Genomic DNA, 25,165 nt, shown 5'->3' on the forward strand with positions numbered 1-25,165 from the left:
TGAATATCAAAATATGTGTTCCTATCCCTAACCTCATCGATTCAAGCTAAAAACGACATAGGGCTTTAGGACCCAATTGGGGCTAAACTCGAATTTTGAGCGATTTTGAACAGATACGACCGTGGTGTCTTTTAAGAAGTTGTAGGGCATATAACAGACTCTCTAAGTGGTATACGGAAACCACAAAGTTACGGATTGGCCTGCTGGAGATTCCGGAATATCCGTTGAAATTTTCGTATTGGTAAAGTTGGTTAAAATTGGTGAAATATTTTTGAAGTAACTAAGGTCGGGTAATTGATACAAATTTAAAAAAAGTAATAAATAAGTGACCTTAGGAAGCCGTAGGTGGTCCTCCGGAAAATTCAGAATATATCGTGAATATGTTGAGTGTAATTTGGCTACACTAGAAGTATAGTTCAACTATTTGTGACTCAATTTTGCCATTGGATGGTTCATCGGGAGAAAATTCAAAGCTTACCTGAAATTGGTCACTGGAAATGCAAATGTTTTTAATTTGTAGCAGATCAAAATGAAATGGAATATCAGCAATCCTCAACTAAATAGGCCGCTCACAACTGGACATGGCCGCCAAAATGTTCATTGGAAAATTAGGATTTGCCGTCAAAGTGAACAATAAGTGAAAATTCATGTTGAAGTCCGCGTTACAATTTGAAAATGGTTTGATATAAAACATTTCGGATTTAGAAACAGAAATGATGCAAATACTGCAAATGTTCGCTGACAAATAAACGAGGTTATTTGGCAAGTTTGTTGAAATTACCAATTTCGCTAGTGTAATTTGATAGATGTTTTATAGTAAACTGAACTACCGGTAACATTTACTACCTATACTTACAAATCTAATAGCAAATAAATCAACTTTTGTATAAGCTCTTCACCAGGTATTGTGCTCTTCTGGGAAAATTTTAACAGAAATCTAACCATCGTAGTTAGCCATGGCCATTCCGTAATCCGCGTTGACGGTATCTAATATTTTTAAGGGTTTTGCCTGAGAAAAAGTGAGAGAGAAGTATTATTGCTTTTGCTTTCACCTTTTCCTGGACAATTCAGAATGGGGCTTCTTGTAAGAGCGAACAGGCTACGAAAACTTTGTTGCTTTCTTCAACGCGATAAGCAGACTCGAGACTTGATCATCAATTTTAATCATTTAATGTCGGATATTTCGATGCATTTCATAGTGGCCAGGTTGAGTCACAAACCGCTGAATTTATATTCCTATTTCACATTGTTCAATTCAAGGTTGAATGAACATAATTCCGAGCTCATAGAACAATTTTCGCTCGTTAACCACATTTACGGATGTTCCAGATTTGTCAGAGAATCGTATTTGGGCCTCTCAATAGCACGGATTGTTTACTTTACTTATATTACGCCAAATAGTAAGCCATAGGGACTTTAAAAAGAATTTTGAAGCTATGAGAAAACTTCACAGAAATGTAAATTTAGCGGATGTTCCGGAAGCTCTGGAAGACCAAGAGGGCATTTTTTCTGTCTCTCCAAGCATCTGTAAGATGGAAAAATATATACTTGACATCTTCCCCAAAGAAAGCATGGTCGTGTTGATTTAAAATTTCCTAAAATTTGGGTATAGCCCCAATTAACTCAATTTTCATATGCTACGTGTACTTGTATAACGCGTTTCATATAACGCAGTCCCAATTACAGTTGTTTCCGATAGTATAATCAATATATATATATAGAATGCCAGTGTCGCAGGTGTTTCATGGATATTTTGGTGGCAAACATGTTGCTGGTTCGTGTCTTGGATACGGGAACTACATTGTCAAATTGCCCAATAGAAAATTGTCCTGCCGACGAAATACCCCAAAACGACCAAATCGGGTGATTTATCCTACGTGATTTACGGAAAAGCAGAAGGATTTTTTATTGGGTTGCCTTTTTAATTTGACAATCAGATTCCCGTTTCGAATCGATCACTCACACAAATGCGCATACAGTGTAAATACGTAATTTTCAAATGTGTGATGTTTACCATGAGCACTGCAACGACACTGGCTGTGGGGGAGAGGAATAGCACCACTTTTGATAGTGAAACCCGAATTTTCATTAGGATTTACTTCAACTGCAAAACGATTATTTTTATTAAATATGGCATAATAATGTGATTAAATTCGCAAGCTTACAATTATTTGGTGTACTCAGCTATCCAATTGAAGGATCGTAACACTTGGTAGAAATCAGTTACCAAATATCTAATTAATTATAATTCTTTATAATAAATGTGCTTTCATATTGAGGTTATAATCTAAACTTACATGATAGATATTTAATAACAATAAGAAATATATCTTTTGGGCAATTAATTATGCACTTCACCAATCTACGTTAAATACAGAAAATATTATTTGATTATATAAAAAATAAGAATTTACATACTATAATATATAAACGAGTAATTATAACTCCGCGAGCTCCGTTTTACAATCTGATTCTGGCTTCTTTTTCGTAGACAATAAGATGCTTTTGATATCATTACTAACGTAGCCAAATGTACGTCGATCCAGCCGATCGCAAGTCGATTTATCTGATCGCTGGTCGATCAAGCTGATCGCATGAATGTGCGTCTGCTACTGCGCTGCATCGAGGGATCTCGTCGTCACAGTCCCCTGCCGGTGAATCCTGGTGTGGACGCGGTTCCTCCAAGTGCCTATGGTGGGATTCACTATTCTCTCTGACGTCGAGTACCGCCAAATTCACCGCTGCACGCTTTACCACGCCTGTAGCCGTTTGGACCAATGCCTGCCGTACTCGGCCGTCACGTCCCCGAATCACGTCTAATACGCGACCTCTGATCCACTGATTCCTTGAAGCTCCGCTCACTACAAATACCAAGTTACCTACTTTGATGTCTTCGACCTCGTCGAACCATTTGCATCTGCGGTTTATGACTGGCAGATATTCTCTGATCCACCGTCGCCAGAACTCATCGCGTAAATATTGAGCCAATTTCCAGCTGCTACGCAGAGTAGCATTCCCCCAAACAGCACTTGCAACATCTTCCATGTGGCTATTAAGTCTTGTTTAAATTGCAAAAAACTTCACCGGTTACAGCATTGAAACACGCAACAAAGAGGCGAACCAGCCGCAGGCTGAAAACCTCTCTAATATAGAATTAAAAAAAAAAAAACACGCAACAAATAAGCAACTTCATGTTATTAATATGCTGGATTCAGGTTATCCAATACTTATACTGGCTGTCACAAATATATTAGTCTATATCTAGTAACATGAAACTTCATCGCAACATCGTGTTATTATAATGCCATTACTAAACAATAATGTCACATGATGTTGCATCATGTTGATTACGGCATATTGTTAAATAAAATGTAACCAAACAAATACAACCAATGTAACATCATATTCTGCCATATTTTTATGAAAAAATATTTTTCAACGAAGGAATGTTTTTATTTTAACAATAATTACACGAACATTCATCAGGAATCCATGGCATTTACTAAAATATTATTTGATTGCAGTATCTAGTTCGATTTTACACCGCATTTTTCCATCGTAAACGAATTCTTAATCTGGCTGGGTTAATTCTTTAAACTTGAAAATAAATAAATTAATAACTTTCACGAGGCGCATCAAATAATACAAAGCAAAATTATATTTTGCACGATAAATTTTGAATGGCATGGAGATTAGCTCATAATAGGCCCAAAAAACTAAAGTCGCATTAAGAATATTAATATAAATAATTTTCGTCTTGGAGCCCTGAGAGGAAATCCCGGTTCCCGCTAAACATAATTCGTGATGAAGTTGCTCATAATTGTTTGGTTTTTGTGCGAGAAAAAAAGAGAAGAAAGTATTTTTGTTTTTGTTTTCACGCAAGTTGTGACAACGCGGCATAGGATTTCGTGGGAGTGCGAACAGGCTTAAAATCTCTTTTAGTATCGTAGTCGCAAGTTTTGACAACGCGACATAGGATTTCGTGTGAGTGCGAACAGGCATAAAATCTCTTTTAGTATCGTAGTCGCGAATACCTGCTTGTATTTAGATAACGCGCATTGGTTTTTGCGCGAGAAAAAAAGAGAAGGAAGTATTTTTGTTTATGTTTTCGCGCAAGTTTTGACAACGCGGCATAGGATTTCGTGGGAGTGCGAACAGGCTTAAAATCTCTTTTAGTATCGTAGTCGCGAATGGATAGATAACGCGCATTGATGTTCCATAAAACATCTGTGTAACCATTGGTTGCATATAGGCTCCACCTCTTGCGCTTTTTCAATCACATAACAGTTCGATAAAGGTAACTGATGCGAACTTTTACCATATTTGAATGTTTCAATTAGAGTTGCGTAACCCTTCATGCAACAAATGGTGCTGCTTGGGCCTTTTTATTGGCTCCGACGGAAGGGTTTTCTTCCCACTCGAGCATCCCAGCAGAAAATGGTTCGGGGTAAGTGCTTCCTGATCAGCCGACTCGAGTGGGATATACGTTAATGGTCTATGGTTTATCATGGCTTCTGCTTCACACATGATGGTAAGTAAAGTTTCGTCGTCCGGAACTCGGGGAGAATCCAACAACGTTCCGACAGCGACTTTCACGGATCTCACAAGTCGTTCCCACACGCCTCCCATGTGAGGCGTTGCAGGAGGAATGAATTTCCAGCAGGTATGGGCATCGGTGAATTTTGTGACCAATGCTCGATTTCTTTCCAATATCTCTTGTTGCAAAAGATTACTGGCACCCGTGAAACACGTACCATTATCCGAGTAGAACTCAGCTGGAGATCCACGTCGTGAAACGAAGCGCCGAACAGCCAAAATGCATGATTCCGTTGATAGACTGTACACCACTTCTAAATGCACTGCACGAATTGTCAGGCAGGTGAATAGGGCCACCCACCGCTTAGCATCGCTCCTGCCAACTTTGGCATGGATTGGTCCAAAGTAGTCCACGCCGACAGAAGTGAAAGGTTGAACGAATGGTGTCAATCGACTGCTGGGAAGGGACGCCATGGGGGGATGACTTGGAGAAGCTTTGGCTATTCGACACAAATTGCATTGTGACATTACTTTTTTAATTTGCTCCCGAAGTTTAGATATTTCGAAGCGCTGTCGCATTTCGTTCACCACGGTTTCTCGATTCGCATGACGAAAGTGACGATGATACCAGTCGATCAGAAGGAAAACTATTGGATGTCCCTTTGGGAGAATGATTGGATATTTTGCATCGAATAGAACGAATGGTGCAGCATCTATTCTACCACGCTTGCGGAGTATGCCTTTTTCGTCTAGAAATGGCCACGTTTTATAGATGGAACTAGATTTCGCAACAACAGCATGGCGCGATTGAGGAGACCCTTGAGTAGGTTTGAGAGTCGCTATTTCTGAAGGAAAACCCTCCGCTTGTGCCATCTTCCAGAGTGCTTCTTCTGCTTCTTGAAATTCCTGCTGTTTAATTTCTTCAAGTTCAAGGGGTAAGCGGTTTCTTTTTCGGTGAAGATTCTGAATGAAGCGGATAACGTAAGCCATTGTTCGATTGAGCTTTTCCCAGCGACCGAAGCGACTGACTTCCAAGAGTGGTGAAGCAGATGTGTGTATAAGCAGAGGACGTATTTCCTCCACCGTCGTAGTATATCGCCTTTGTTTTGGCCAATGTTCTTCTGTTGTTCGTAGAAAACATGGCCCTACAAACCATGGGCTATCGGAGCGAAAGTTTGGATCCGAACGCCACTTAGTACCTTCGTCTGCTATATTAAGCTTGGTAGGAACCCACATCCATTCTTGCGGTTCAGTCACCATTAGTATCTCACCCACCTGAACTGCAACAAATTTTTGATATCGACGATGATTTGATTGGATCCATGCCAACACAGTAGTGGAGTCACTCCACAGGTAACGTCGGCAAAAGGTTAAAGTGTGAGAATTAATAACGGTATTCATAAGGCGTACTCCTAGCACTGCTGCTTTTAACTCGAGCTTCGGGATCGACAATGTTTTCAACGGAGCCACCTTGGTTTTGGCGGCCACCAACGAAACCTGAATGCTTCCGTTTACCTCCAGCCGGAAGTAGATTACACAGCAATATGCTTGCTCGCTGGCATCTACAAACGCATGAACCTGCAGGTTGGGATTTCCTGTTGGCAGGCCTGGAAGAAAATAGCACCGTGGGATCCGGAGTGTATCCAACAGAGGAAAGAAACTTGTCCAACGAATCCAGCGTTCGTAGAGTTCCGCATTGATTGGTTCATCCCACGTAATTCCGGTTGCCCAACAATCTTGTATAATTATTTTCCCATGGACGAGAAAAAATGATAGCAGGCCCAGCGGGTCAAAGAGTGACATAACTACTTTTAATATTTCGCGTATGGTTGGAATGTGTTCCTCTCGAAGTATTGGAAGTAAATCTTTCCGAAGCATAAACGTGTAGGTAAAACAGTCGTCTGCGGGAATCCATCGCATGCCAAGCACGGACTCCGTTACTCCTTCACGTTCTAGCGCCAAATCTTTTGTACCATCGTCTGAGATCTCACCTATTAGCGATAAAACTTCCAGTCGGTTGCACAGAAAATTTCGTATCTCGAAGCCACCCATGGTATGCACGAGCTTCACCTGGTTAATTACATCAACTGCTTCCTGTACCGTTCGAAAGCTATCCAACAGATCATCTACATAGTGGCTATTTAAAATAGCATCAACCGCTCGAGGAAAAGCGTCAATAAATTCCCTTGCGTTAAGGTTCTTTACATATTGTGCCGAGGTGGGCGAACATGTAGACCCAAACGTGGCAACGTCCATCACGTACACCGTAGGGGGCTCATCGGATGTTTCGCGCCACAGAAAGCGCTGAGATTGACGGTCAGATTCCCTAATTTTGATTTGGTGGAACATCTGCCTTATGTCCCCACACACAGCCACGGGAAACTGCCGAAACCGGAAGAGTACGGTGGGGAGACGAGATAGCAGATCAGGTCCCTTCAGAAGAGTAGTGTTGAAAGAAACTCCATCTACTTTGGCTGCCGCATCCCAGATGAGTCGTAACTTTTCTGGTTTTCTGGGATTAACGACGACGCCGAGTGGTAGGTACCACACCTGATTCGCTTTCGTAGAATGAAGTTCCATTTCGCTGGCCTTGTGGGCGTACCCTTTTTTCACATACTCCTTTATTTGCATGTTAACGCGTTGCTTCAACTCTGAATCCTTTTGCAACTTACGCTCGAATGAGAGGAGGCGCTGAGTTGCCATGGGTAAACTGTCCGGAAAATCACGATGGTCCGCCTTCCATAGCAAGGCCGTCTCAAAACCCGACGTCGTACGTCGTGTGCTCTCCTCAAGAATCCTTCTCGCACGTCTATCTTCTGCCGATTCCAGTTTCTCGACAGGAATTGTAGTACCTGCAGCTTCGATGCTAAAATATTCTCGGAGTTGTTCGTTAAGCTCGCGGTCTGCATCGGAGATCGCGCTAAGATGAAAATAAACAGATGTTGTTTTATCGGAACTGTTTGCACCGCACCCGTATATACTCCATCCCAGCCTACATTTAGTTGCAATAGGATCAGCGTTGCCGCCTTCGCGCCGCTTCAGCGGCACAGTCAGACGAAGGTTGTCCAAACCAATTAATAATTTCTGTTGACTCTCTCCATAATCCTCAAGCGGTAATCCTCTCAGGTGGGGATATCGTCGTGCTAAGTCGGTATAACGAATCGTTTGATTGGGAAGTACTAAACTGCTAACCGTGCGGGCTCGAAAAGGTTGACGCCTCGTTGCACAGTTTTTACCTGCTATCTCCAACTGCAACTGTTGCGATTTCGGTTCCTCGCGTTTCATGTTCCCGGTCCACTGTAAGGTCAAAGGCTCAGACCTTCCTGCAACGCCGAGTTCTGTAGCTACTGTTTCCTCTAACAGGGTAACGGATGAACCCTCATCGATAAAAGCAAAAACCGTGATTGAAACACCGTTCCCAAAAAGCTCGACTGGTAGGATACGAAATAGTGGACAATGCAATGCACCTTGACTGCTGTGACTTGCGGAAATTTTCACAGTGGGCAGAGGGTGGAGCAGAGTGTGATGCCTGTCACTGCACCCGTCGATCGCACACCCTTTCCATGACTTACATGGCCATTTGCCGTGATTATTTAGGCAAGTTCTGCACAATCCTTTTTGTTGTACAATTTTCCATCTTTCTTCCACGCTTAGGGATTTGAAACGAACGCATTCATTTACACGATGTCCAGCTACTCTGCACGTAGGGCAAAGTTTACCGATCGAACCTTGAGACTTGCCTACCGCAGCAGATTCAGGCATTTTTCCGAACTTCTGCTCTGTAGAATGCATTTGATGAAAAAACTTTTCTTTTGGTTTTTGCTTCTCTCCTCTAGGCGTATTGTTGATACACGGTAGCTCAAACGTCACTTCGCTGGCTGCTTCTACCAGACCCGACATGAAATCTCCAAAAGTGGCTAACGTTACGGAAGGGAATTGCCCTTTGAACATAGCCCACTGTAGCCTCAAGGGCTCGGGCAATTTTTCAATTAACTCCTGCATTAAAACTGGATTTGTCAGATGGCTGACTTGGTGTGCTGCCTTAAGATGGTCTACAAGATTTTGCACAGCCAGGCCGAACTCCATAATAGTCGCTAACCGATCATGCCTGGGTGGCGGAAGTCGTTGTATCTTTTCGGTTAGTGATCGAATCAGTAGTTCCGGTCGACCATATAATATCCGCAAAGTTTTAATAACGTGAGGGACTCCAGCGGGTAGCAGCAAGCGACTGCGGACTGACTCCAGCGCATGGCCTTTCAACGATCGTTGTAGGCGAATTAGATTTTCTGCGTCGGTAAAGCCACAAGCAGCTGTCGATTGTTCGAAGCTGCTGATGAAGATCGGCCAATCTTCTGGATGGCCACTGAAAGACGGGAGTTCTCTCCCCATTACCTGACGGGCAGCTAATTGTTGAGCTACATTTACCTGTGGTTGAGAGTGAAACGGTGCTTCGACAGGGTGCTCGACCACCGACCTAGCACGTGGAGGAACTATACCACTATGTGCTACTTCTTTGTCTTCGACGGCGTTGCAAACAGGCCCATCATTTGCTTTCAGATTGCTCATCCAATCCATCGTACGTTCTTTTGGATCGAGCTCCGATCCAATGCGACTACCAGAAACGGACATCTGCTGCATTAACCCACGTTTCTTTTCTAAAGACTGCTGACGTATCAATTGTTGCTGTGCTTGGAACGCTTTAGATTCTTTTAACTTACGCTCGCGTAGCAACTTTTCCCGCTCCATCAGTTGTCGTTGCTCTTCGATTTGACGCTGTTCTTCTTCACACTCTTGTTTTCGAATTTTCTCCTGCTCCAAAAGCTGCTGTTCCTGCATACGTTGCTCCTCTTCAATCAGCCGCATATGGGCTTCCATTGCAGCACGGTTACTGGATGTAATGCTATTAACAGAAGGCGTAGGTGGAACTTTGCTTTTGCCTTTTGATCCCATTTTACTGGATGTTTTGGTAGATTTTTTCTTTTCAGCAGCCGCTGGTTGTAGAAACACAGATTTTTCTGTCGACTGCTTGGCGATACACGATTGACATTGATACGGTTGATCAGCAATCCGCTCATCCACCCCGGCACACTTAAAATGCTCCCATTCCTGGCATATATCACAAGCAACCATGTGATTGTCCGCCGAATCTGGCAAGGTACAACGCTTGCAATTAAATCCGGTGAGATTGTGTTGTCCGTCCATTATTGTTCCCACGTACAAATAATTTTGAAGAATGTGGGGGAGGAATAGCACCACTTTTGATAGTGAAACCCGAATTTTCGTTAGGATTTACTTCAACTGCAAAACGATTATTTTTATTAAATATGGCATAATAATGTGATTAAATTCGCAAGCTTACAATTATTTGGTGTACTCAGCTATCCAATTGAAGGATCGTAACACTTGGTAGAAATCCGTTACCAAATATCTAATTAATTATAATTCTTTATAATAAATGTGCTTTCATATTGAGGTTATAATCTAAACTTACATGATAGATATTTATGGCTCAAAATTATTTGGTGTACTCAGCTATCCAATTGAAGGATCGTAACACTTGGTAGAAATCCGTTACCAAATATATGATAGATATTTAATAACAATAAGAAATATATCTTTTGGGCAATTAATTATGCACTTCACCAATCTACGTTAAATACAGAAAATATTATTTGATTATATAAAAAATAAGAATTTACATACTATAATATATAAACGAGTAATTATAACTCCGCGAGCTCCGTTTTACAATCTGATTCTGGCTTCTTTTTCGTAGACAATAAGATGCTTTTGATATCACTACTAACGTAGCCAACTGTACGTCGATCCAGCCGATCGCAAGTCGATTTATCTGATCGCTGGTCGATCAAGCTGATCGCATGAAAGTGCGTCTGCTACTGCGCTGCATCGAGGGGTCTCGTCGTCACACTGGCATTCTATATATATTGATTCTACTTTTCCGATAGACATGTTCAATTAACGGTATACTTTGGTAACCTTTTATGCCGAAATGGCGCTAGTAGTCGTGTCTTCAGGATTATAGAGGAGTGAACTACAGTATCCCCCCGCTAATCCGACACCCAATAATCCGACGACTCGATAGTCCGGATCTCGCTAATCCGGAAAATTCCGAATTAAAACGTATTGTACTTGACTTCTTTCAATCGAACACTACCTTCGTTTGGCGTCTCCGTTAAAGTCAGAATGGCACTCTTTTTAACTAAATGGAAATGGTACATGGTGCTGCTTCTAACTACGTTCACTTTTGCCATGGCTATAATATTTTCATTGCTATTCTCAATAGACTGATGTGCTTGCGCTTATTTCGACACTAACTAAGAATTTTAAAGTATTTTGTTGACGAAATTGAGTATTACCGAGTATAAAACATAGTTATTGCGTACTTACGACAAATATTTTCAAAAATTTCCGGAGTTGTTTACGTATGGATGTAAACAAAACCACATTTCAAACTCACGCTGACGTCAGTTTGACTGTCGGATTATCGAGTTAAAATTCGCTAATCCGGCTATAAATTTGTCGGATTAGCGGGGCGGTACTGTATATTGTTAATACAGTGGACCCCCGTTCGTTTGAACGATTCCTCATGCAAACTAACGGGGTTACTTTTTAATTTGAACAACTGGTAACCCGAAATATGCTGAAACCTGTGTGAACTGGCCGCCCTGATCTTTGTTATTGTTTTGGGGGTTTGTTTTAGTTGGCAGTTGCAAGTGCGAATATTGCATTTTCCGATCGGATTTCTCTCTTAATCGTTACACTGAGAAAACTTTTCGTATAGTTTCTATGTGTCCCACAAGTATAACCAATATAAATAGAATGCCACTGTTGTAATTAGCAGACTGGGGCTTGTATTTTGCACGCAGAGTAAAATTATAAAACGTTCTTCTTGTTAGACAGTTAACAATCAATCGATTTATTCGCATGGAGTCTCTAGAAAGGAATGACAGTGTTGTGCATGATAGACAGGTTCGCACACTCAACGAAATACTTATAACAGATCAATGTATATATAACATCTCTTCCGCCCTTGAAACATTCTCAGCTTAAAATTAAGGTTTATATAGTTAGTATCAAAATATAGGTTACAGGTTACAAGTTTATATAGTTAGCATTAAAATAGGTTACAGATTCAATCGTTTAGGCGGTTTCCTTATTCTTGTTGAGCGCTTAGGTGTTGCAATGTCACTTGTTACCACATTTTGTTTCTCTTGATTTCCTACCAGTGCACCTTCTTCTGGTTCTGCCGACTGAGTTTCACGGCTTGCTTCCAATGTCGTAGAACAGCTAGGAGTCTGGTGAGCCGTTTGGACTTCATTAGTCGACCATTCTAGCAATCCACTCGAAGAAACTGCAACCTTATCCATAATTTCATGATCGTCAATCTTTATCATAGTGGGATCACTCACAAATTGTAGTTCTTTTGCTGGACCGCTTCTCAGTTGATCGATATGTCTCTTCCATAAACGCCCATCATCCAACTCCACCATGTAATGCAGTTCACCCAATCGCTCGGTAATAACGCCGTATCTCCATTTAGATGAGCCCATGTAATCGCGTGCAGCAACTCTATCATTAACCGCAAAATGACGTAGTTCAATTTCTTCTCCCCGCGGAATCTTTTCTACCCCATTTGTTGGAACCATTAGATCAAGCCTAGATTTTATTTGTCTTCCGAAAACCAGCATAGACGGTGATTTGCCTGTCGTAGGGTGCACTGTTCGCCTATACGCCATGAGGATTTTATGTAACTCAAACTGAACATCTCTCTTCTCGCACTTAATAGCTTTAAGCTTATCCTTAAAAGTCTGCACAAATCGTTCCGCTTGCCCGTTTGTGGCTGGATGATACGGTGCCCCTATCTTCTGCGTAATGCCGTTTTTCTTCAGAAACGTCTGAAACTGTTCTGAAGTGAACTGAACTCCTCTATCGCTTACGATAACCGATGGAACACCAAACGTTGCGAAAAATTCACGTAAATAAACGATCGTTGTATCTGCTGTCATATCCGGAATGATTTTTACCTCTGGCCATTTTGTATGTGCGTCGACAATTACCAGGAAGTTTAACCCCAAAAACGGCCCTGCATAGTCTACGTGTATACGCTCGAATGGTTCTGATGGTCGTTCCCAACAGTGAGAAGATATTCTTGGAGGATTTTTCCTGACACTAGCGCATTCGACGCAATCGCGTGATAAATCTTCTATATCCTTATCGATGCTTTCCCACCAACAATAAGAACGAGCAAGCGACTTCATTCGGGACACACCGAAATGACCAATGTGCAATTCGTCCAAGACACGTCTTCGCAGTAGTGGGGGAATGTAGACTCGGATCCCTTTCATAATACATCCTTTTTGAATTGAAAATTGGTTTTGTTCTATGCCGAACCTATTATGTGGTTCAACAGATCTTCCGCTTCTCAATCCTTCCAATAGAGTTCGCACATTCGCATCAAGTCTTGTATTTTTGGCTAAATCTTCCACAGTAACCGGTAATGTTTCTATTTGATTCAATTCGATGAGATCGACCTCCTCGATCCAACTCTTGTTACCGTTATCGTTGATCGGCAACCGCGACATACAATCCGCGTTTGCGCTTTCTTTTGACGTACGGAATCTTATCTCGTAATCGAACGAGGCTAAGAATACGGCATAATGCTGCATACGCAACGCTGAAAGTACAGGAAGACCTTTTTCAGGCGAAAGGATTCGTGACAGTGGCTTATTATCGGTGATCAGTATGAAACGGTGACCATACAGGTACTGGTAAAACTTCTGAATTCCAAAAACTATGGCGTAAGCCTCTTTGTCAATCTGCGAGTAATTTTGTTGAGTTTTGTTGAGCGTTTTTGAAGCATACTGAATTGGTTTCTCTGAGCCATCAGAATACTGATGACTCAAAACCGCACCCACGCCGTACGGGGACGCATCTGTTGCTAAAATTAACGGTAATCTTGGGTCATAGTGAACAAGTATTTTATCTGACTGTATGTCCTTCTTCACCCATCTGAATGCTTCTTCGCAAGCTTTATTCCACTCGAAAGGAACGCTATTTTTGAGTAAATTATTAATAGGGTAAATATTTGTACTCAGGTCAACGAGAAATCTGCCGTAATAATTTACTAGCCCAACAAAAGCACGCACCTCGTCACGATTTCTGGGACGTGGCATTTCTTGGATTGCGTCAACCTTTTTCTTCATCTTACCAATACCGTCACTATTTATCACGAAACCACAATATTCAATGCGATCCGCAAAAAACTCACACTTCGAAACATTGACTCGGATATTGTAATTATTGAGTCTAAGTAACACCAACTCAAGCCGCTTCAAGTGGGTTTCATCGTCTGGTCCAGTTATTTTGATATCGTCCAGAAATACTGATACACCTGGTATATTACTTAGAATCTGCGATATTTCCCGCTGGAAAATAGCCGGTGCGGAGGCAACCCCGTACATTAAACGGGTTGGCTGATATAAACCAAGATGAGTATTAAGCGTCAAAATTTCACGGTCTTGATCACGCACGGCCATCTGTAAATAGGCTTGAGCCAGATCAATCTTGGTAAATTTTTTTCCGCCTGCCATGTTTGCGAAAAGTTCATCTATAGTGGGAAGTGGGTGTTCATCGATATTGAGATATTTGTTGATAGTTACCTTATAATCCCCACACAAACGTACGCGATCATTCGATTTCATTACGGGCATCACCGGCGTCGCCCAAGCACTATGTTCTACTTTGACTAAAATTCCGTTTTTGACCATGTTTTCTATCTCTCGCTCAACAGTATCACGAATAGCGAAAGGTATGGAACGGGCTTTCAGGAAAATTGGCTTGTTGTTAGGTTTTAAATTCAAACTTGCATGAATACCACGAATTAGTCCGACAGAAGTTTCAAAAACTTTCGGGAAGCGACGAATCAAATCGTTTACTTCAACTGAGACGGGTGTACGAAGCGCAATGGCGTTGACCGTTGAATCTGAGTTGCGAATAATTTCGTTCCAGTCGAAATGTAATTTACGCATCCATTCTCGACCTAGGAGGGGGTGTCGATTCGTGTCAACAACGAACAAACGCAGAATACAAGTGTGCTCTCTGTACTTGACATTTACATTTACATAACCGTGTACTTTTATTTTGCTTCCGCAGTAACTAGCAAGCTCAATCTTGGTTTTCGAAAGCTGCAAGTGATATAATTTCTTTTTAAAATCAGCAAAGCCGATTAAGGTGATAGGTGATCCGCTATCAACCTCAAACACCATCTTCACATCATTGATCTGTAACGATAACATGACTTTTGAAAGTAATTTAGATTTTGCGTCCATTTTACAAATTTCAAGCGTGCACACTTCTGCAACTTCAAATAAATCATCTGTCGAATCGCCTCCACAGTCCTCACCATCATCACTGATCTCTTGAATCTGATTTGCGTCGTACTTTTTTCTAAATTTCCTGGCTCCTCCAAGCTTATTTCCTTGCCCCTTTTGAGATGCTTGTTTGAGACAAACCCGCTGCAGATGACCTGCGAGCTTGCAAAAGTTGCATATAGTACTTTTGTATTTGCAAGTGGTAGCTAAGTGATTGTCACTACCACAGCGGTAGCAGCTTTTCTTTGTAGTAGTATCTGTCGTTTGATCAAAAGTTCGATTGTGCTTCTTTCGTTCCAAGAAATTAACGTCATGTGGCTTTTTTTCCAACAGTTCGGCCCCTTCGCCCGAAGCTTCCATTGAAAGAGCTATTTCCTTAGCTTTATCAAACCCCCATAAAAAGTTTGACAGATGGCATTTTACGCGTCTACCGACAAAATAGGGTGCCTAAGACATCAACCTACTAATCAACCTACATCGTTGGGTTTCGTAGGTAGGTTCATTTCGTCACCCGACTTATTGGCGAATTTAATCTGTTTTCGTAGGGTATCAATTAAATCGGTCAAAGAGTTGGTTTAGTTTGCAAGGATTAGTTTGTCAATTAAGTGCATCGATCAATCATCAAACGGGGTCGGTTTTCGTCGCCCGACTCGCCACCCGATTTATTGGTGAATTTAATCTGTTTTCGTAGGGTATCAATTAAATCGGTCAAAGAGTCGGTTTAGTTTGCAAGGATTAGTTTGTCAATTAAGTGCATCGATCAATCATCAAACGAGGTCGGTTTTCGTCGCCCGACCCGCCACCCAATTTATTGGTGAATTTAATCTGTTTTCATAGGGTATCGATTAAATCGGTGAAAGAGTCGGTTTAGATTGCAAGGATTAGTTTGTCAATTAAGTGCACCGATCAATCATCAAACGGGATCGGTTTTCGTCACCCAACCCGTAACCCGATTTATTGGCGAATTTAATCTGTTATCGTAGGGTCTATTAAATCGGTCGAAAAATCGATTGAGCCTGTATAGAAATACCTGTATATACCTGTTGACAAATCTGAGTATCGAGAAACCCAGTAAACCATTTGGTTTATATATCTCGATTGCAACTGAGATATACGAAATCATATCTGAACGAAAAAGTTATATTTCACGCCATATAAGAACATATATGTACCAAAGTGGAGGCGATATACGTGCGAAAGCTTTGAAAATTATTTGTAATTCTTTTTTGCGTAGTTTTTATAACACGCAACTAAATACTCCTGAATATATGATTAAGATATAATCAAATATTGCAATCGTCTATACTGCTTTATAATTCACAGTCATGAATAGAGGTTTTCCGTCAAATTTTTTTTTTTTACTAAATGTTCGGTTTTAACTCTTAGAAATGATACCCATATAAAACTTTCTTTATTAAAACCTCTAACTACTGTAGAAATGGAAAACTAAAATAAGTATATTTCAATCCGTCACTTCTCGGATGTATTACATGCCTTTTTGTACCAGTGTCCTCTATTTTCACCACTTCGAAACCATTTGTGCCACTCTTTACTCTTGTGGCAAGCAACAAACGAAATGAAAAAGAAGATAATCATTAGCTTTTCATTCGTTTTGTCCTTTTCACTCTACCGCTGATACACATATGTCAAAAACTGTTGTGCAATGCTGCCAGAAAATCTGGAAGTTTTGATAAGCAGTGCAGCCGAAACGAATTTTTTAAAACTCAACATTCGTGATTTGGTGAAAAGAAACTCAACATTCTTGCAATTTGCATTATTTAAAAAATCGTAGTAAATTCTAGAGTCAACGAAAAAAATCAGAGGGGTTGTGTACAAGACACGACCGCATATATAGGTGACGCAGGACTACGTAAGTCTCTTTGTAGTGATAGTAGCATGTATTCATGCTTGTAATCATTCGATTCTTCATGTATACATGCTATATGCAACATATATAAATGCTATATGCAACATATATACATGCTACATGCGTTGTATGTAACATTTATCAAAGTAGTAACATTGCATACGTTCAATTCTCAAAAGATTGTGCATTTGAAAACAATTTAACAAAATCAAGAACACAAACTATTGCTTTCCTGCTACCTTACTGAAATTAAAGATTGTTTTTATTACCCATGGTTCCCCACGTTGAAGGGATTTTACCAATTCAATCCTATTTTATCAACAGCACATCTTTTCAATACACTTCTAATGAAACGGTAAGCATGCGTATTCACGGGAAACTAGCAGTCATTGACTTTTCGTCGGAAAGCCCAATTTCGGAAGCAGCTTTTCGGCCCAAAAGCGGGATTGTGTTTATAAAAATGTATATACTGCATTCTTTTTGCCAATCTGAACACAGCGAATATATTTTCATAAACCGAATTTTTGTTTCAAACAAAAAAACTGCTTTTGAAATTGGCAGCATCGATTATGACTAATTTCACCTTCATACAGAGTCGTATTATAACCGAACACTACAGCTGTAGCACATTTTTCCAACACAGATATCAAATTCGCCGAGGTTTATTCGTCTCGCAGTAAACAATTTGCGATCTGTTGGGACAACGAACTTGTGTCATTTTTTCTGGCACACTTCCCTAACACAGACATCAAATTGGACTAGGCTTAATCGCGTTCGTAAGAAATCTGTTGGTACGAGGGGGCTTTATCACTCTTTCTGGCATACTTCCCAAGCAAGGACATCAAAATGGTCTAGGTTTACCTGCGGTGTTAAGAAATCTTGTTGAAATGAGGAAACTTGGTCACTTGTTTTGGCTTACTTTCCAAGCACAGATATCAAATTGGTATAGGTTTAGATCATCGCAAAGAATCTTTCAACCAATCACGAAGCGAGAATTCTGGTAAAAGATAGGTTCATTATTTTCAATTTTTCAATAGTTCAACGTCAAGAACCCATACTTTTCTTCATTTGGGTCAATTCTTAGAAGATTTTCCGATCGATTAGTGTAAGAATATTGAAAATCGATCGGAAAACCGCTGAGCTATTAGCGCTCAAAACCTTTCATTTTTCGTGACGCTCGCATTTTTCGATTTTTTGGAATGACACCCTATCTCAAAACTTGCCGTAAGACGTAGTCCTACGTCAAAATATATTTTTGCACCATTGTCACTCGTATTGGGAGTACTTTCGAGAAAAAATAAGAAAAGGAGGGGTATGATCTGACGGAAAACCTCTATTGTATATGAAGGCACGCACGACTGCAAAACAACTTATTGTTCACTTCAATTCGACATACTCTAATTATTATACAATTCCAATGTGAAATTGACATGAAAACGATTTATTATGAACTTTCTATTACGATTTTGTGTTATCTGGGAAATGGCGCTACGGGATGATGTTTGTGGAGTTTGCATCAATAGTTGGTAATTTTACAATGTTCGAGTGTAATTATTTAGTCAACAATTTTAACAAAGTGTTTTCGTAGGTACGAGCGGTTTGAATTGTGCTTTATTTGCAGTTGACAGTGACGGTGCCATCGGAGGCCATTGCATAGCAAAGGATAAAACACAGATTGCAAACTTATCAAGGAAGCAGCTGCCGAACCTGGGTCTAACCCAGGTTTAGCTGCTCTGATTCCGGCAGGGCAGTATTACCAATACAACGATCACTGGCACTTTCTGGCACTGGCACCCAGCGGGTAATTTTCCTAGTTGCGCTTACAGTCTACTTAGAAAAGGAGGTTCTTGTGAGCAGAGATGCAGCGGAAATTTTGGGAAGTATGTTTCGGATGTGCAATAAATTCTAGAATTTTATATAACATAGTTCATTGATTTCAGTGAAAACCAATCAAGTCGATGGCTTTCATTTGGATATTGAAAATTATCCTGTGGGCGTTCTTCATATGGCGCCCGAACTGGTAAAAGTTTTGTTGCTACTGAAGCGGCCGAGGAGCCATAAGGTATTACAATTACAAATTTTAACAGTGAAGCAATAATAAAGATCTGAGTTTCAGGATAAAGAAAAATCTACCTGCTAAAGCCATTACACGAGGAGATACGGCTTGAACGGAATCGCAGTGGCAAGAAAGCAGGGACTGAGAGAGCAGAGACTTCTGTAATAATTTTTTAAATAAAAGATAAAAGAACAACGAGAGTGTGATTTCCGATCGACTAGTTCTGAACGAAATGGATTGATTAATCGGGATATAAAATTGATCAACACAGACGAAATAGGTGGATTAATAGGTGCATAATATTGTGTATCCATCAGCACTAAATTGGACTTCCGAAAAACGACAAACGATTTTTCTTCCTTACCGCACATTAAACCTAATGTCGGAAGTAGTGCGTTGTATAGCAAATGAGACGCGCTATACAGCGCACTACTTCCTAATACACTAGGATTAATGTACGGTATGAAAGAAAAATCGTTTGCCGTTTTTTCGGAAGTCCAATTTAGTGCTGGATGCACAATATTATGCACCTATTAATCCGCCTATTTCGTCTGTGTTGATCAATTTTATATCTCGATTAATCAACCTATTTCGTTTAATTCCGTAGGTTGCAAAATTTTTTGCATCGATTAATCCGCCTATCAAGTTTGATTTACTTACTTCGTCATCCGATTCCTCCTCCGATTTGAACGATTTTAGTATGGAGCCCAATTGAATACATCTATTAATCCACCTAATTCGTCTAGATCCGTAGGTTGCATAACTTTCTGCCTCGATTCATTCGCCTATTTAGTTTGATTTACTTATTTCGTCTTCCAATTCCTCCCCCGATTTGGTCGGTATTAGTAGGGAGCCCAATTGCATGCACCAATCAATCCACGTATTTCGTCTGTATGGATAAATTTTATCTCCCGATTAACCAGCCGATTTCGTATGGTTCCGTAGGTCGGCTCTAATTCATCACCCTACTAAACAACCAACTTAGTCGGTTCTAGTCGATCGATTTTGTATACCTGAGAATCGGTATATTCCCCTGTAAAACTCCAATAAGCGTAGGCTGGTAAATGTTGCAAAAATCGGCGATCCGTAGGAAGCAAAATAGGGCGATTCACCCTACGCGAACCTACTAAATAGGGGGAAAAGTAGGAGGGATTTTTTATGGGGACGTCAACATTCTCTCCTCGATTAGTCGCGATCGGATGCGTTTTGACACAACTTCACAGTTGATTACACAGCTCTTTGTTGAGATATCCCCCGAATTTGCAGTATTTCGCGGCTCGCTGTAAATTAGTAATAAATTCAGTTATTGATTCTCCTTCTTTCTGTGTTCGTGACCGGAATTTCCAAACTTCTACCATCTCGAGCGGTTCGGGATCAAAATGTTCTCTCAACGTAGTTGTCAATTCAGCATAGGTTTTTTGTTCAGGTTCATCTGGTGTAAGGTGATCACATAAACGATCGTATGCAGCTGCCCCCATGTAGTGCAATAAATAATCTTTCCACCTGCCCTGTGGAACTCCATATAATCGACACGCGCCCTCTAGTCGTTTTAACCATCTAGCAAATTTTGTTTTTTCTGTATCGAATGGCTCGACCACGAAATTGGGTGTACATCCAGCAACAGCAACGGCAGCAGGCTCAGCAACAGCAGCAGCGGGCTCAGCATCTTGTAGCAGACTCATTTCTTCGAAGCCTTATCCTCTTTCCGACAGTAAGCAATTGGTTTTTTCACTTTCCCGCAGGAGTAACGGTAACAAAAGTAAATGCACTAACTTGGACTTGTTTACAAACGCAATACAATCGTAATTCCACTGAGTAGCAGCAGCAGCCAGAATATGTACTAGTTGTATTTGTATGTGTACGGTATTTTCATTACACCACCCACATCCATTCAGAGGGACCCGTTGCGTAATACCACTCAGCTTGATGCAAGGCAAATCATGAAAATCCGTTGTCGCCTTTCGCCTCTTGTATTAAATATTTTACTAAACACCGTATTCACTCCTAAATCTGTTCCATTTCGCATGGATACGTCCAAATCGTCGCCAAAACTGTTGTAATTAGCAGACTGGGGCTTGTATTTTGCACGCAGAGTAAAATAATAAAACGTTCTTCTTGTTAGACAGTTAACAATCAATCGATTTATTCGCATGGAGTCTCTAGAAAGGAATGACAGTGTTGTGCATGATAGACAGGTTCGCACACTCAACGAAATACTTATAACAGATCAATGTATATATAACAGCCAGTGTCGCTGCAGTCCGCGTGGTAAACATCACACATGTTCAGATAATGTATTTACATTATATATGCAAATGTGTGTGTGCCTGAGATTCATCAAAAGGGGAATCTCATTGTCAAACTTTGACAACCAGTTTAAAATTTCAAATATGGCTGCCAAGTAATGTGTTTGGAAACTTCGCTTGCTTCCAATTTCTGAAAAAATCGGTGCAAAAGGGCGCAGTTGTTGGATTCTATTCATCCGGACGAAAAGAAAAAGAACGTTTAAAACCATTTCACTGGCATAAAAACACAGCGGAGAGCGCACTGATAGCACCAACCAGCGCACAGATAAAGAACAGATAAATAACAATGAGCAACTTTGACAATGAAGTTCCCGATTCACAGACTTGATACAGATTGTTAGCATCATGTTTACCACAATGAGTCCTGTAGAAAAACAGCGACACTGGCATTCTATATATATTGATTCTACTGTCCCACACATAGATTTTTGCAATGTGCCCAATTAATGAACTCTATATGCAAACAGTTATAATTTATGGGTACGCGAAACTTTTGCACCTACTATTCATATGCGCATATTTTTTATGTGTATAATTGCACATACTATTCATATCCGTATAATTTCTATGTGTATTTCTTGGCGGATTGTGCTTATATGTGACACATGATAATTATCTGGAATTTCATATGGAAATTTACCATTAGTTATGTGCAGAATATTTTGAGTGTAGGAAAACGAAATGTGAAACCGATTAAACACGCTAGGTCAGTACATACGAATCGAACAAATAATGTCATGTTGAGAATGACATTTGAACCATTTTTAATTTGCACGTCGTGCAAACCAACGGGGTTCAAATTAAAAAGTATTCAGATTAAAAATGGTCAAACGAACAGGGGTTCATATCTTAGATGAAAACATAACTGGGTAGAGCATTAGATATAAATAAAAAACGAAACAGAGAAATTGGGCTTTTCCTTAGCTGGCACTTCTTCAGATAATTAGTTTTGCATTGAGCTTCTTTTGTATGTATTTTCATGAACTTGATCTCATCGTTTTTACGTTGTTGCCTGTTAGAGGGTTGAGGAAACTAGAGGAGATAAAAGAACTAGTGTAAAAGCAGCGCCATAACCCAAGGAACAATTTTTGCTTATTAAACGTTTAACCGATAGCTTTTATTCAGCACATGCTGTATAGCTGCTTTTCAAGTATGTCTAAACACCTCTGTTCAATGCTTATACAGTTGGTTTTGGAGAATTTAAACAGCACAGTGCTGAATATGGGCGTGGAAGATGCGTTTGTATGACTGTTATGCAACGTATAGTAAAATGTTTATTCAGTACACACTTAAACGATTCGGTAAAATTTACCGAAATCTAGACAACTGAACGTTCGGTAAATTTTTTTATTGCACCAAACATTACTAATGATCTGTAAACGTCGATTGGTACTATCGAAATTTTTACCGAACGTTCAGCTGTTTAGATTTCTGTAAAATTTTACCGAATTCGGTGCTTTTTGTTAAGTGTGTACGTATATAAATATGTTAATTAAACTTCTGCTGATGACACTGAAGCTACGTTTATTCCACAACGGTTCAACATTTAGACAAGCAAAAAGAAAAAAAATATGCAGGAAGTATTTTTATTTTATTTTGTGGGTTTCGTTATTTTCATGGCCATTTTTGTATGCATATATTATAATTTAATAAGAGACTTGGTAGGAAATCATTGGTTGACTCAAAATTCATCAAGCCTGCCATACTCTTTTTTCATTCACCCGGATTCGAACTTACATCCTGTCGGTCGGAAGCCGTCAACGAACACATCTGAGATAACTGACATATGACAGGCGCCGAGTTTTTAGCCGATGTTCGCCCAATCTTGCCAAATAGTCATCCACGATTGGCATTGGATGGCACTCTCGAAGAACAGCTTCATTTACACGGCGTAAATCGAGACAGATTCTGGGGTCACCATCTGACTTTCCTACTACCACTAGAGGCGAAACCCACGTCGCAGGTCCTTCTTTTCTCTCAATGATATCTCTGGATAGCATCAGGTCCAACTTTTTGTTGACGGCGTCTTCCAATGGCATTGGTACTCTCCTGAGTGGCTGAAAAATTGGCTTCACTCCTGAATCCATCTGGATATGAACTTGCACATCCTTGATTTTAGAGAAAGGTTTTGTATCAGTTCCAATTAGATGAATGTCCAGTCCAACTTTTAGTATTCCCAAGCTCTTGGATGTTTGGTCTCCCAGCAAACATCTTTGACCCCCTTTTATAACGTAAAACTCCGCTCGAATCGATTTGCCACTAATCGGTACATCCGTGATAAAAGTCCCGAGTATTGTCAATGGAATGTTACTTGCATATCCTCTCAATATTCTTGAGCTTCCCTTGGCGGATTGATGTATTTTTACATTTTTCTGTTTCAAAAATTGCCATGCTGCATCTGTTACCAAATTTACATCAGAGCCTGAATCAACAAGCACGTCCAGTGCTACTCCACCGATTTCGCATTTGACAATATTGGAGTCATTTCCCGTATGAAAAGCATAATAGGTCTTTCCATTGTCCTCAAGTATTTGCGTATCATTCTTCTCTTCCTCAACGAGACGTTTCTTCTTCGAATGGATAGTTGACTTATCCTGAAGTTTGCGAAACCGACACCGTGATTGAAAATGGCCTACACGCTTGCACAAATGACAAATTTTTCCTTTGGCTGGACTAACTTCGGCAGAAGCGATATGGTCGCGTCGTCCACAGTTGTAGCAACTGAAATCAGTGTTTTGTGACTTGTAGGGCTTTTTTGTAAACGATTTGGGTGGCATATATGCAGAACGATCATCAGGTTTTCCCAGCGGCTTACTGCTAATTTTCAGAATTCGATTATCCGTAGACTGATCACTAGCCTTGTGACTGAAGTCCTTCACTTGATGCTCTATGCCTTCAAGCGTGATCCCAAGGGCCTCGATCTCACTGAGTGGACGATCCTGTTGAAGAATACGCCGGCGCAGTTCTGTAGACGAACAACCCGTGATTATGGCGTCCGTGAGAAAAACTTCAGTCATCACTTCTCGCACTTCATCTGAATACTTATCAAAGCCACAGTCAGATGATGATGATGATGGGGCCCACCTCATTCCCCTACAAAGGTTTGAGGTAGTCGATTTATCTAATAGATAATTAGTGAATATACATTTGAACCAGGTAAGCAAACAAAACGATCTGGTTTTTGACACAGATATAAATTCTTGCGATAGTATTCAAATACAAGTTACAACTATTAAAAATATATGATTTTTCAAGTTATTGCCAAACCAAGAATCTCCAGTATCAATTTGCAACCTTCTGCCAGCTACCAAGATGTTCATATCATTTTGGTCAAGCCGATACCCAGTTTAGCCCGCTACTAAGTCGACGCAGTCCCGACGAGGCCATTCCCGCTGTAATCAGCAAGCAAAGCAAAGTCCAACCTTCAACTTAGTATGAGACTTATAAGGGCATCCCCACCCAGGGAAGTCAAGAAAATTTCCAACCCGAAAAAATCATTGACTGGCTAGGAAAATATACATCTAATAACAAGCAGAAGCATCCAAATCTTCCTGAACACTCACGAATTTGTCAATTACTAGTAGTAAGGTCATATATTTCTAATAGAAAGAACAGTCAAATTTAAAATCAGTCCTCTATATCTGTTTAACGCGCGCGGTTCTCAAACCTTTGAAGACTACTCTATTATTATTTTTTTTAACTACATCAACAATTACAAAATCCATCATCACCATGGTGACAAACATAATAGTTTTAATGTGCTTTATTAATCTCTAACAAATACTTGATTAACATATGTCCAAATTAAATAATCAGTAGCAAGAACTTCGTCAAATATTATTTACATTAAAAAAAATATACTAAAAAAAACTCAAAATACAGCCTTTACGTGTGAAATGCATTGTCTCTTAAATTCTGATAGCGTCGTTGTACGTCTGATGTGCCTAGGTATCGAATTATATATCTTAATTCCCTTAAAGAACAAAGAATTTTGAGAAGCACTAGTTAT

The 25,165-nt window shown here is 40.3% G+C and overlaps 2 protein-coding genes across 2 annotated transcripts; both read right to left on the reverse strand.

Annotated features, from left to right (window-relative positions):
• Positions 1–2,562: 2,562 nt before the first annotated feature.
• Positions 2,563–9,738, reverse strand: LOC128745910 (uncharacterized). The gene is made up of 2 exons (XM_053842976.1): positions 4,487–9,738; positions 2,563–2,998 (listed from the first exon to the last, which is right to left on the reverse strand). Exons 1-2 carry the CDS (start codon positions 9,736–9,738, stop codon positions 2,563–2,565), a joined length of 5,688 nt encoding a protein of 1,895 aa, XP_053698951.1.
• Positions 9,739–11,681: 1,943 nt separating this feature from the next.
• LOC128745911 (uncharacterized protein K02A2.6-like) lies at positions 11,682–24,173 on the reverse strand. Its single transcript, XM_053842977.1, has 2 exons — positions 23,094–24,173; positions 11,682–14,837 (listed from the first exon to the last, which is right to left on the reverse strand). The coding sequence occupies exons 1-2, from the start codon at positions 24,171–24,173 to the stop codon at positions 11,682–11,684; spliced, it is 4,236 nt and encodes a 1,411-aa protein (XP_053698952.1).
• Between the last annotated feature and the right edge of the window lie 992 nt (positions 24,174–25,165).

Source organism: Sabethes cyaneus, chromosome 1 (genome assembly GCF_943734655.1).
Source record: "Sabethes cyaneus chromosome 1, idSabCyanKW18_F2, whole genome shotgun sequence".
Lineage (NCBI taxonomy): Eukaryota > Metazoa > Arthropoda > Insecta > Diptera > Culicidae > Sabethes > Sabethes cyaneus.

Bases quoted from the DNA above. Each gene is read 5' to 3' on its own strand.
- LOC128745910 (XM_053842976.1), bottom strand. From the start codon at position 9,738: ATGGACGGACAACACAATCTCACCGGATTTAATTGCAAGCGTTGTACC. The intron at 2,999-4,486 runs GTATATCCCACT...TACTCTGCGTAG, and splicing joins ATAAACCATAGACCATTAAC to CAGCTGGAAATTGGCTCAAT.
- LOC128745911 (XM_053842977.1), bottom strand. From the start codon at position 24,173: ATGACTGAAGTTTTTCTCACGGACGCCATAATCACGGGTTGTTCGTCT. The intron at 14,838-23,093 runs GTAGTAGGAAAG...TTATCGTTACAG, and splicing joins CGTGGGTTTCGCCTCTAGTG to ATCAATGATGTGAAGATGGT.